The sequence below is a fragment of the Cherax quadricarinatus genome, chromosome 51, assembly GCF_038502225.1.
Source record: "Cherax quadricarinatus isolate ZL_2023a chromosome 51, ASM3850222v1, whole genome shotgun sequence".
Taxonomy (NCBI): domain Eukaryota; kingdom Metazoa; phylum Arthropoda; class Malacostraca; order Decapoda; family Parastacidae; genus Cherax; species Cherax quadricarinatus.
The window spans coordinates 7,875,472-7,888,265 of NC_091342.1; the positions used below are offsets into that span (position 1 = coordinate 7,875,472).

General features: G+C 43.8%; 1 protein-coding gene across 7 annotated transcripts in view; it reads left to right on the forward strand.

The window, feature by feature from the left end:
* Positions 1-12,794, forward strand: part of LOC128694706 (retinol-binding protein pinta) — an 82,704-nt gene that overhangs the window by 48,370 nt on the left and 21,540 nt on the right. The window contains exon 4 of one of the 7 annotated variants that reach the window (XM_070095787.1): positions 6,117-6,375. The exons of the other annotated variants lie outside the window; for them this stretch is intronic. Coding sequence (XP_069951888.1) covers positions 6,117-6,375 — 259 coding nt within the window. The remainder of the gene's footprint in view (positions 1-6,116; positions 6,376-12,794) is intronic. 7 annotated transcript variants of the gene reach the window in all.

Consider the following 12,794-nt stretch of genomic DNA (forward strand, 5'->3'; position numbering starts at 1 on the left):
CACCCCGCTACCAGCCTACCAAAATAAGCCCGTTATAAATGGTAGCAGCGGTGTTCACAGCAGTTGTTTGCCCAGAGAGAGGAAGGAGAGGTATGAAGTCATCTTCACTTCATCATCCCATGCAAGAAGCATCCGTCTCTCAACAAGTTATCCTGATGTCGTGTCTGCACGTTTGAGCATCCAGACACAGGTACAAGCAGGATCCAGCCGAAATTTGCCGAAATTCTCGGAGAATTGTAAGTGACCCCACGCTACAGCGTCCCACGCTGTTTCTCAAGTCACGTGTTCAGCGTCACTTGTATGTTGCTGTTGTTGTTCAGCTCAGCACAGCTGTTTCAGCAAGCCAGAGGTGAGTTTCGTGGTGATTTCTGCGTCCAGTGTGAGCTTCTCCACGTGTTTGTGGGTGGGAGAGAAGGGGAGGAAGTGGCTGTTCCTCACCTTGCCCATGCTCGCCCTACTCACGCTCACCCGTCTACCATACACTCACCACTGCTCACTCCCTCTGCTGTGTTTTCTGCTGTTTTTCGTGTGAATTCATTGCCAGAGCTGTGTATCCGAGTGCCCGAGGCCACTCAAAGCTATGTGGATCAGCATGCCACGTAGATCACGACACCACGTGGATCCTGATGCCACGTGGGTGTGGGCGATGTCACGTGGATCTACCAGCCAAGGGAGTTACCAGATGTCCCAGGCCTCATGCTGTGGTCTGCTGTCCGCATCACATCGACGTCACCCACGATGCTGGCCGACTTCATGACGTCACGATGTCTGCTGACGTCACCTCACGATGTCTGCCTGACGTCACCTCGAGATGTCTGCTGACGTCACAGTGCTGCTGACGTCACCTCACGACATCACGCCTGACATCACATGATGTCACCATCGAGTGTTCAGTAATTATTAAAATATTGTCGAGAAGACTAAGAGAAGACATATGTCGTGTGTTAATTCCTCTCAGTGTTCTCACATTTTAGTATATGTCTTAGTGTCGGTTTTATGCACAGAAAAGCATCATTTGTTAGTTTAAGCCATGTTGTACCGCATGTACCGCGGGTGTGTTCAAAGTTTCCGTGTGTCCAGTGAGGTCTGAGCCAGACCTGAGTAGCACCACTGTGCTAAGTCACCCGATGTGACCAGTGCGTATGACAGCTGATGTCAAGACAGCCCCGAGTGACCGAGCCCTCTTGTACAGAAAGCTTTTATGCTCAACGCTCATGATGTTCTGCAGAATCGTACCTGCTACAATTCCCATCGAGATTTGTTCACTTCACCTCCAGACCGTCAGAGTGCAGTTATATGTAGAGAAACAAGTCTGGGGACACTTAGACTAACCTCTGCTATAACTCCAACTGCCGAGAGAATGATACTCGTCAAGCCGCAGTCAGCCCTGTCGGCAGGCGCTGTGTCAGCCTTGTGTCACAAGCTTCAGTGAGCAGCCTGCACAAAGAAGATGTCACTTTGACTGCTAGCTCTTTCACTGCAGTCTGGTGTATGATGTTACGACTCCCAGATGTTTCGCCCAGTCGTCTCTGCCACGACTCGCTCCACAACTTGCTCCACGCTCGCCGGCAGTGACAGCCCAGCGACAGTACCAGTCGAGAAGTGTCCTCCTGAGTCGCTTGCCAGAAGTCCTGCCCAGTTGCCGAGTTTTGTCGACGCCTCACTCGAGGGCACCAGCATGTCATGCCCCAGGTTGAGTGAAAACCTGCAGCGACTCCTACGATGTCTGCTTCACCATTCCAGAGGAGACCGTAACCTGTTACGTCACAGCTCAGCCGCAGCGATGTCTCCTGTGTTGCAGTATCTGTCCAGATGCAGGAAGGCGTGCAGTGATGCCCATCGACACTCACTGCCTATGGCCATGATGTTCAGCACACCCCACATGTTTTTTTCTTCCCTCCCTGTAGGAAGTTTTTTTTCCATGTTCATATGTATATATATGTTTTTTTTTATTTTGTGTTCTGTGCCCTGTTCCTACGAGAGACCGAGCTCCTTTTACCACCAGTATTGTCCTGGAGTTTACCTGGAGAGAGTTCCGGGGGTCAACGCCCCCGCGGCCCGGTCTGTGACCAGGCCTCCTGGTGGATCAGAGCCTGATCAACCAGGCTGTTGCTGCTGGCTGCACGCAAACCAATGTACGAGCCACAGCCCGGCTGATCAGGAACTGACTTTAGGTGCTTGTCCAGTGCCAGCTTGAAGACTGCCAGGGGTCTGTTGGTAATCCCCTTATGTGTGCTGGGAGGCAGTTGAACAGTCTCGGGCCCCTGACACTTATTGTATGGTCTCTTAACGTGCTAGTGACACCCCTGCTTTTCATTGGGGGGATGGTGCATCGTCTGCCAAGTCTTTTGCTTTCGTAGTGAGTGATTTTCGTGTGCAAGTTCGGTACTAGTCCCTCTAGGATTTTCCAGGTGTATATAATCATGTATCTTTCCCTCCTGCGTTCCAGGGAATACAGGTTTAGGAACCTCAAGCGCTCCCAGTAATTGAGGTGTTTTATCTCCGTTATGCGCGCCATGAAAGTTCTCTGTACATTTTCTAGGTCGGCAATTTCACCTGCCTTGAAAGGTGCTGTTAGTGTGCAGCAATATTCCAGCCTAGATAGAACAAGTGACCTGAAGAGTGTCATCATGGGCTTGGCCTCCCTAGTTTTGAAGGTTCTCATTATCCATCCTGTCATCTTTCTAGCAGATGAGATTGATACAATGTTATGGTCCTTGAAGGTGAGATCCTCAGACATGATCACTCCCAGGTCTTTGACGTTGGTGTTTCGCTCTATTTTGTGGCCAGAATTTGTTTTGTACTCTGATGAAGATTTAATTTCCTCATGTTTACCATATCTGAGTAATTGAAATTTCTCATCGTTGAACTTCATATTGCTTTCTGCAGCCCACTGAAAGATTTGGTTGATGTCCGCCTGGAGCCTTGCAGTGTCTGCAATGGAAGACACTGTCATGCAGATTCGGGTGTCATCTGCAAAGGAAGACACGGTGCTGTGGCTGACATCCTTGTCTATGTCGGATATGAGGATGAGGAACAAGATGAGAGCGAGTACTGTGCCTTGTGGAACAGAGCTTTTCACCGTAGCTGCCTCGGACTTTACTCTGTTGACGACTACTCTCTGTGTTCTGTTAGTGAGGAAATTATAGATCCATCGACCGACTTTTCCTGTTATTCCTTTAGCACGCATTTTGTGCGCTATTACGCCATGGTCACACTTGTCGAAGGCTTTTGCAAAGTCTGTATATATTACATCTGCATTCTTTTTGTGTTCTAGTGCATTTAGGACCTTGTCGTAGTGATCCAATAGTTGAGACAGACAGGAGCGACCTGTTCTAAACCCATGTTGCCCTGGGTTGTGTAACTGATGGGTTTCTAGATGGGTGGTGATCTTGCTTCTTAGGACCCTTTCAAAGATTTTTATGATATGGGATGTTAGTGCTATTGGTCTGTAGTTCTTTGCTGTTGCTTTACTGCCCCCTTTGTGGAGTGGGGCTATGTCTGTTGTTTTTAGTAACTGTGGGACGACGCGCGGTAGGTGGCTGAGCGTATGTAGACAGCCTGTACTGTCTGCACAGACAGCCCATGCTGTCTGCCAGCTTAGTTCATATTTTGCGCCACTCAAGTGTTGCCCTCTGTAGCCAGGCCTCTCGGTAGGCACGCCAGCCTGTCTGCCCATGCCTCGCTCTCACTCACACAGCAGCCTAGCAGGAAGACACAAGTACTCCCAGCTCTCTCTCGTGGGATGACCCTGCCCGGGCCATGGGCACAAACACAAAAGCCTGTGTACCCACCATGATCTAACAATAAAGTAAGAAGCCTCCGAAGAAGTTATCATTTACTCCCCGCTACCAGAATACCAAATAATCCGTTTTATAAAAGACCTGGGAGTGATCATGTCGGAGGATCTTACCTTCAAGGACCATAACATTGTATCAATCGCATCTGCTAGAAAAATGACAGGATGGTTAATGAGAACCTTCAAAACTAGGGAGGACAAGCCCATGATGACACTCTTCAGGTCACTTGTTCTATCTAGGCTGGAATATTGCTGCACACTAACAGCACCTTTCAAGGCAGGTGAAATTGCTGACCTAGAAAATGTACAGAGAACCTTCACGGCATGCATAACGGAGATAAAACACCTCAATTACTGGGAGCGCTTGAGGTTCCTAAACCTGTATTCCCTGGAACGCAGGCGGGAGAGATACATGATTATATACACCTGGAAAATCCTAGAGGGACTAGTACCGAACTTGCACACGAAAATCACTCACTACGAAAGCAAAAGACTTGGCAGACGATGCAACATCCCCCCAATGAAAAGCAGGGGTGTCACTAGCACGTTAAGAGACCATACAATAAGTGTCAGGGGCCCGAGACTGTTCAACTGCCTCCCAGCATACATAAGGGGGATTACCAACAGACCCCTGGCAGTCTTCAAGCTGGCACTGGACAAGCACCTAAAGTCGGTTCCTGACCAGCCGGGCTGTGGCTCGTATGTTGGTTTGCGTGCATCCAGCAGTAACAGCCTGGTTGATCAGGTTCTGATCCACCAGGAGGCCTGGTCACAGACCGGGCCGCGGGGGCGTTGACCCCCGGAACTCTCTCCAGGTAAACTCCAGGAGACAGGGCAAATAGAAAACCGGGAAACAAGAACCCTTATTATTATTATTATTATTATTATATATTTAAAAAAAAAAACGCCTAAATACGAAACACTAAAACTAGGTCAGCATCCCTGGCATGCATACCCTGCACAAGAACTGTATACCACTTGCGATCGAGGAAGGGAAATCACGCCTCACTGACAGTGTAATAAACAACTTATTTACAAACTGAACAAACAGCCGAATAATCCTCAGGATACTCCATAGACTACAGCAACAAATAAAAAAATAAAAAAAAGGCAGAGTCAGAGTCAAGACGTGGGGATGGAAAAAAAGTGGCAAATGACGTTGTAAATGTTCATGATATACAGAGGCAAACAACTTACCCGGAGATAAATTTCCTCGTGTTGATGTTTGCACGATGCTAAACATTGCTAGTGTTAGATAAAAAAAAGTACCTAGGGATAAACATTATGCCGAACCTAACATCAGAGGCTCATATATACGGAATATCTTCGGCTGTTAAAAATTGGCAGATATAAGATCAATCTTCAGCAATTTGAATATGGAATCAAATAAGTACATACAATACCAGGAACAATGCCCTTTTCCACTGATGCAGACAGTGAGGTGTAGCAGAGCAGTTAGTATATTAGGTTCAACACCAGCTGTTTGCAAGGGGGCCATTAAAATCACAAAATATATTTAAATAAATAAGATAGTGAATAAAAACTCCCCAATGTACTGTATATGCAGTGTATATATCACTGGGTAACAGCACCACTAACAGTATAGATGTTTTAATATTCTGACGTAATAATAATAATATAATTATTAACGATTGTAAGTGTATATTAAGAATCTCTTTATGTTGCCCCTTTGTTATAGGGTGAAGTGGCAAACCTGCAACTGATCTATTCCTACAACAGTCAACATATCCTCCGATTTTGGCGTTTAGCACGAATACCATGATGTTCATCTATTACCTTTAGAATCTGTTTGTTATGGCGTTGCAATACAACTATAGCAACATGGTTATACTACATGGTGTTAGCCAGAACTGTGGTGTTAACCGGAGGTATGGTACTGTGGTTTGGAGGCACCTATTTTGCTGTGTGGTGTGGATCAGAACTATGTGGTGCTATGGGACTGTGTGGTGTTGATCAGGGCTGTGGATAAACTGGGCCTATGGTGCTGTGTCGTACTGACCGCTGTTTATGATGCGTAGCGTAGAACAGAATTGTGTGGAGTGGGTACTCTAGTGTGGGCCATTATGGTGCTGTGGTGTAGGGTGCAATGGTTTTGGTTAGACTGACTACTGATAATGAAAAGCTCATTATGGGCTATAGCATCTTGTACTTACTTATTTGTGGTTGCAGTTGAACATTTCATTGAACACTGTCTGTTGATGTTTAGCAAAGAAAGTAAAAAAAAAGACAATCTTACTTGGGGCTATCCGTTAACACTTGAGGTTATGCTAGCATGCGGCCCTCTTGCTCCCCACAGCGTAATCCTACCACTGCCGGGTTATGAAACTTCAGGCTCCAGGGTCGTGATCACTCGTTGGGGACGGTTTGAACCCTCTAAGTTATCTCTGAACGACCTTATGAAGGCTTCTCTGGCCGTCATAGAAGTGTGGATGGATGAGGACGAGCAAGCGAGTGTAACAGCCATGGTGACCGTGGAGGACTGTCAGTCCCTGGGTTTCTCCCACATAACAGCCTTAACCCCTAGTTTCGTCAAGAAGGCCTCTGCGCTCCTCCAGGTATTACTTATGACGGAAAAATGTTAAGTAATGCTGAGTATATTGTAGGAGGCTCTTGCGATCATTTATATTATATACAAAATTCGTCATAGGCAAATTTCATATAGCCTAATCCATATTAAATTATTAGAATTAGAACTAAGTGCTAAACCCACAAGGGTCATACAGCACTCCATATTATAGAACATAAAATAATAAAGACTTTACACGGTTCACTGGTAAAGTGCAACGCCAGCTGACACTTCTAGTCCTAGATTTCAAGAGTCCTAAAACAATGAAGGCAGAACCAGTAGCTAAAACAGTCATTTTTCAGGTTTTATTAATTTTATACAAAATGTTACGGTTTCATTTTTTTTTAACAAAATGCAATACAAGTACATTTAGCAATGTACATTTTCAGTACGAACCACAGTTTGTTTTAAAATGTAGGGCAAGACACTGCAATGATAAAATAAAATAATAATTTCTTTATTTCTACAAGTACATGTACAAAGTATATAAGCCTAGCTGACATCAATGACATATTACTATATAGAAAGCCGCTTGTTATTTTATTATTATAATCACGGGGGAGCGCTAAAAAGCCGCTTGTTATGCAGAGCATTTAGTACAAATTAGGTCAATTTTGTCCCAGGATTCGACCCACACCAGCCGACTAACACCCAGGTACCTATTTTACTGATGGGCGAACAGGGACAGCAGGTGTCTTACGGAAACACGTCCTAATGTTTTCCAGCCGCACCGGAAATTCGATCCCCGGACCTCAGCATATGAGCTGAGTGCGCTAGCGATCAAGTTAGTGACACCTAAAATATCGCCCGTTACAAAGGTACTGAGACTATTTTATATTAAAGCCTATCTATTGTACATGTGTCATCTCTACATGTCACCTGTACAGTGACTTCGTCAGGTTATCCTAGGTTAAATCTTCAAAATTTATGACCCGTTTATGCTAGTAACAACTATGTGCTTAATGTAACCATTGTAGGGATTTATAATACGTTGTCAAATCACCTATATTTAAACATCAGTAAACCTATTCAAAGTGGTTTTTAAAAAACAGCGACACAACCTGTCATAGCGGAGGTGATGATGGTTCAAGGCTGGTACGTGGTTTCTTTTCGTTTATTCTCAAAGCAGTTCTCCAGATGTTTACTTCATGAAGAGCGAGACATTACATTATTTTCCTGGATCTTTAGTGACAGTAGCGTCCTGTACCGACTCCAGAATGGCCATGGAACCACTTTCAGGCAATCACTTATTGGAAGAAACCAATACCTGAGTTCTACCTATTCCTTGTGGTATTTTGACTGTGGAACCGGCTTTCGTCACGACTCAATGACGATTCAAGGATCGTCCACAAGCCAAGGACTGAGTGGCTCGAGGCCATCCGCCAAGAGACATCAACAAACGAGCGACGAGGCTGACGCAGTACACACGACAAGACAAATGAAGAAGCAGCCCAGCCACCGTGGAGAGAAGACGTCGTCGTTCCTGCTCTTCAGCTGAGCAACTCTGAACACTGTTGCTCGAGATTTTTCTTGAGTTATCCTGAGTAATTCTTCACCAGAGCTGAGAGGAAACTTGCTTGCAGTCACTTCGAGCCCCATCCCATCAAGAGGGTAAGGCGGTGACTTGCTTGCTTGTTCACCCCTCTCATCCCCATCCTCCCCTCACCCAAACATCAACACTGGCCCACACACTTAACACACTACATACATTGCTATCCTTCTGACTTTCCTATCTTCTTCTTTTTCGGCAACTTCGCTTTGGCGAGTTAACACAAGGCATTTTGACCATCCGGTAGCCCGTGTGGTTTTTTAAAATCCGGCCGATCTTTGCCTTGGGCCCTTTCCCCTCAATACCCGAGGGTAGGCTATCTTAGGGGCTGACCTTCATAAGTCAGCTGAAATAGGATGTTAGGTTAACATTAAGGAAAGATCCCTTTTTGTTACGAAACTCCTCTGCCAGATGTTCCTTCCTAAACATCATGGCGAGGATACGTGTAAGATTACGCATTGATGGTAATCAAATGTCCATGAAAGAAATTCTAACATGTATTTGCTCCAACTCAACTGTTGCTCCAGTGGATGTTTTTCAAACCCACGCTGGAGCAGTACTTCTCCTCTCTTCGGAAGAAGAGTTACTTCAACTGCTGAAGCATGATGTCCTGGATAAACTGAAGACTTCTGGTGTTACCCCAGTTGCACCTGAGAGCTATCAAGCTCAGTGGACTGTGTTTGTGGCCAGAATTAACAGTTTCATGAAACAGCACAGTGAATGAAATTGTGGAGGACATTAATACAGAGAATTCTGAATTTAGGGCTGTAGAAGCACATAAATTCTCGAATCCTAACAACAACAAGGTAACCTTAAAGTTAATACTTGAGACACCTGAGGAGGCCAAACTTGTGTGCCAAAATGGCTTCAAATGTTTTGGCACCAGATGTACACCTGACCAAATTTCTCTTGAACGCTTTGTCAGTGTGACACAATGTTTTAAGTGTTATGCCTTTGGTCATAACAACAACAAATGCAGTACTCAAGGGCAGATTTGTAGCATTTGCTCTGGCCAACATTCGTATCGAGATTGTAACAACAAAAATACACCCAAATGTGTCCTCTGCAATGGAAAACATCATGCTGTTTCTGCTATCTGTCCTGAAAGAAAAAAGGAAATGCAGAAAATTCTTGAAGCCAAGAAACTGTCCACTTCTAAGAAGACCACTCCCCAGGCACCGCCAACGATGTCCCAAACTTCCTTCCCAGCTCTGCCTGGATCAAGTGGGACTCCTCAGGTCTCTACCAATGGTTCCAATGTTTGGAATTCTGCCCCTCTTGGAGCGCCCCAATCTAACCCTCACTTACAACATACACAAACGCAACAACAAGGTTCAGTCTCATCTCCTATGTCTCAGGTATCCACAGCCGGGGATATGACGAGAGCACAACTAATGTACATGATGGCCAAAGACATAGCAGGTGGTGACATTCAACTCTGCTCTCAGGTTTTAAATGATCTGTTAATGGCTAATGGGATCACTCCCATCACTATCCCAGAAAATGTCAAGGCTATTATGACCCAGCCTTCTCATAACAAGAAGTATGTACCATACTCTACATCTAAAAATAAGCCTAAGTCATCCCTGGCCCAGGGATCGCCCACCTCGCAAACCCAGGTTGCCAACTCCCCTCAACCCGATAAGTCAACAACTGAACAAAACAATGCCCCAGAAATTGGTGCCTACTCTCCCGCTATAGAAGCTGATTCTGTTGAACAGGAACTTTCCCAAGGTAACTCACCTTGCCTACCTAATATTCCCTTAGAGCCTCCACAGTCTCCCATTAACTCTCACGAGCCTCTGCTTCCTGTAACTGGGAATAGCATACCTCAGTTTTCTGATGATGACTCTAACGATTCTAATGAGTCTGTTAATATTACTACCTCTAGTGAAGATGATGGCATTTTTAATACACAGGCACCCACGCAAAAGTTCCCTCCTCCCCTTGACGAGTCCAGCAGGGATAGTGTGGATACAACACGTGACTACTTGCAAGCGTTCAGACCGCAGTACACGAGCGAAGTGCAAGAAATAATGGGGATTACAATTTTCCAACTTAATGTTCAACATTTCTTTAATAACAGTTACCTTCTTGAGGTTGAACTACATAACTACAATCCCGATGTTATACTTTTGAACGAGACAGCTGCAAGAGTTGATCAACATATTAAATTACGTGGTTACTGTGGAGAAATCGAGAGGACCCTTTAGTGGTGTAGCCATCTTAGTTAAATTAGGCTATACATTTAAAAATATTCATGTTGATGAAGATAACATTCTTGCAATAGAAATGACAACGTCTCATGGACAACTAGTGATAGGAACTGGATATTTTCCCCCGAGACAACCATATATAGAGTCAATTCCTCTACATAGGATATTAAGCAGAAATATTCCAACAATTCTAGCGGGAGATTTTAATGCTCATCACCCTGCCCTCTTCAACTGTGGAGCTGGTGTTCCACTGGGTGACTTAAAAGGAAAACAACTCTTTAATATCATGACAGCTAGAAACTTGTCATTTCAAGGCCCATTCTTTAAATCGTACATTGGACCTCATCCAGGGACACCAGATATAGTACTGACAAACAGAGACTGTGACATTTTTCACTGTCGTATATCTCCTGGTGGAAATGTAGGATCTGACCATATCCCTGTTATAATACAACTACAAACTTCTCCATTTAGAGTACCTGTACCTCCTAAACCCAATCTTAACACCCTAGGATTTGACCCCTTCAGGGCATATCTGGGTAAGGATGAAATTGTGTCATTGGATAATCTACCTTCCAATGCAATTGATGATGCAATCAGGTCCCTGCATAATCGAATTATTGAAGCTACTAATGCAACTTGCCAATTAGCTTCCACAAAGATATACCAACAATATAAACCTACTAGGGAAATTAGAGACAATTTAAGAAATTATCAAGCAGAATGTCGAAGGCATCTTCAAACGCGACAACCACCAGCAGCTACACTGCACCGATTAAGGCACGAATTAATTAACATGATTAGTCAACACAAACGGGACATATGGAAATTTCTAGTTCTTCAAGCTAATCAGTATAAACGTGAACCAGCAAAATTTTGGAGTAAGATCCGGCAACTTTTAGGGGCAAAGCACAAGGCTCCTAACTACCTAGTTCATACCTTCACTGATGAGGATGATGAAGATGTTGAAATTAAACTTGACGATCCACAGGACCAGGCTAATTTGATGGGTGATGTATGGGAGAAAATTCTCTCCCACAATAACAGTCGTCAATTTAATAATAATCATTATCAGTTGGTCAATGAATGGAGAGAGGAGAACTTGGATGATCTACAACCACTACCTTCCATCGATACTTCAACTCTTGAAGATACCCACCCGCTTACTAGACCTATTACATTACTAGAGATAAGTCAGGTTATTGGAAGAATGAGAAATAGAGCCCCTGGCCTCTCTAGAATAACAATGAAACAAATAAAGTACCTACCTAGAAATTGTAAACAGTCTTTGGTAAATATCTTTAATGCCATCTTGGCCTCAGGACATTTTCCAGTTGTTTTTAAGACTGCTATGATGATCTTTCTTGGTAAGCCCAATAAAGACATCCACCAACCTGGGAACTATCGACCTATATATTTACTTGAAGTCACTGGAAAAGTTCTTGAGAAAGTCATTTCCAACAGATTGAACTACTATATGGAGTTTAATCACTTTTTTACTGAAAAACAATTTGGCTTTAGAACACATAGAGGTACCAATCATGCAATAAATGTTATTTTCGATACTGTAGCAAGTCTAAAACATCAGGGCAAGCTTGCCTTAATTGCCACCAGAGATGTTCATAAAGCTTTTGATAGCTTATGGCATGATGGCCTTATATACAAACTCAATGACCTACCAGACCATAACTGGACTTTTCTCAGATTAATATATAATTTCTTAACTCAACGAAAAATCATTCCCACCTTTCATGGCAAGTCGACAGAGCCTTTTATACCAACAGCTGGTGTCCCACAAGGTTCTTGTCTAAGTCCAATTCTGTTCAACATTTATGTGAATGACCTTCCTCAACCAGAGTTTAATGATACAATTGTGACACAGTTTGCAGATGATGTTATTCATGTCGTCTCATCAACTCCGGTAACAGGAAAATACAAGTATGAGAGAGTCATAGAAAAAATGAATATTGAACTTCGTAGAACATCTAATTGGGAAAAGAAATGGAGAATTACGACTAATCCTGACAAGGTCCTTGTTAGCACGATAGGATGTTTTGCATCAACAATTGAAGATAAAGGGGGTATCTCCATCAGAGGTACACCTGTAGCCATTAGAAACCCTAACAAGATTTTGGGATATGAAATAGACAGGCTGCTCCACTCAACATCTCATGTAACTAAAAAGATCAATATAGCCAAAGCTGGTCTTAGCAGTCTCTTTCGATTCAATCAAGCCCCTCAACATGTCAAAAAACATATGTATAAAATGATAATAAGACCAGTACTCGAATACCCTTGTGTCCCAATGTCCTTAACAACAAAGACCAACATGCTACGGTTACAAAGGGTCCAGAATAGAGCTCTTCGCTTTATTACCGATACCAGGAGGAGAGACAGAGTTAAAATGGCAGATTTACACATACAACAAGATATTACTGCCATAAATGTACGCCTTGACACCCTAAAAAAGAAACAACTTTATACAATGCAAGAACTATACATGCCAGATAGAGAACATCCTATACAAGTGGTAAATACCACAGATTATACCATCAATACTCCTCCTCACAGGACTCAAAGAATGACTCTCCCACAGAGGGTCCGTCGTTTTATTCATAAAGATGATTACCCTCGACCCATGAT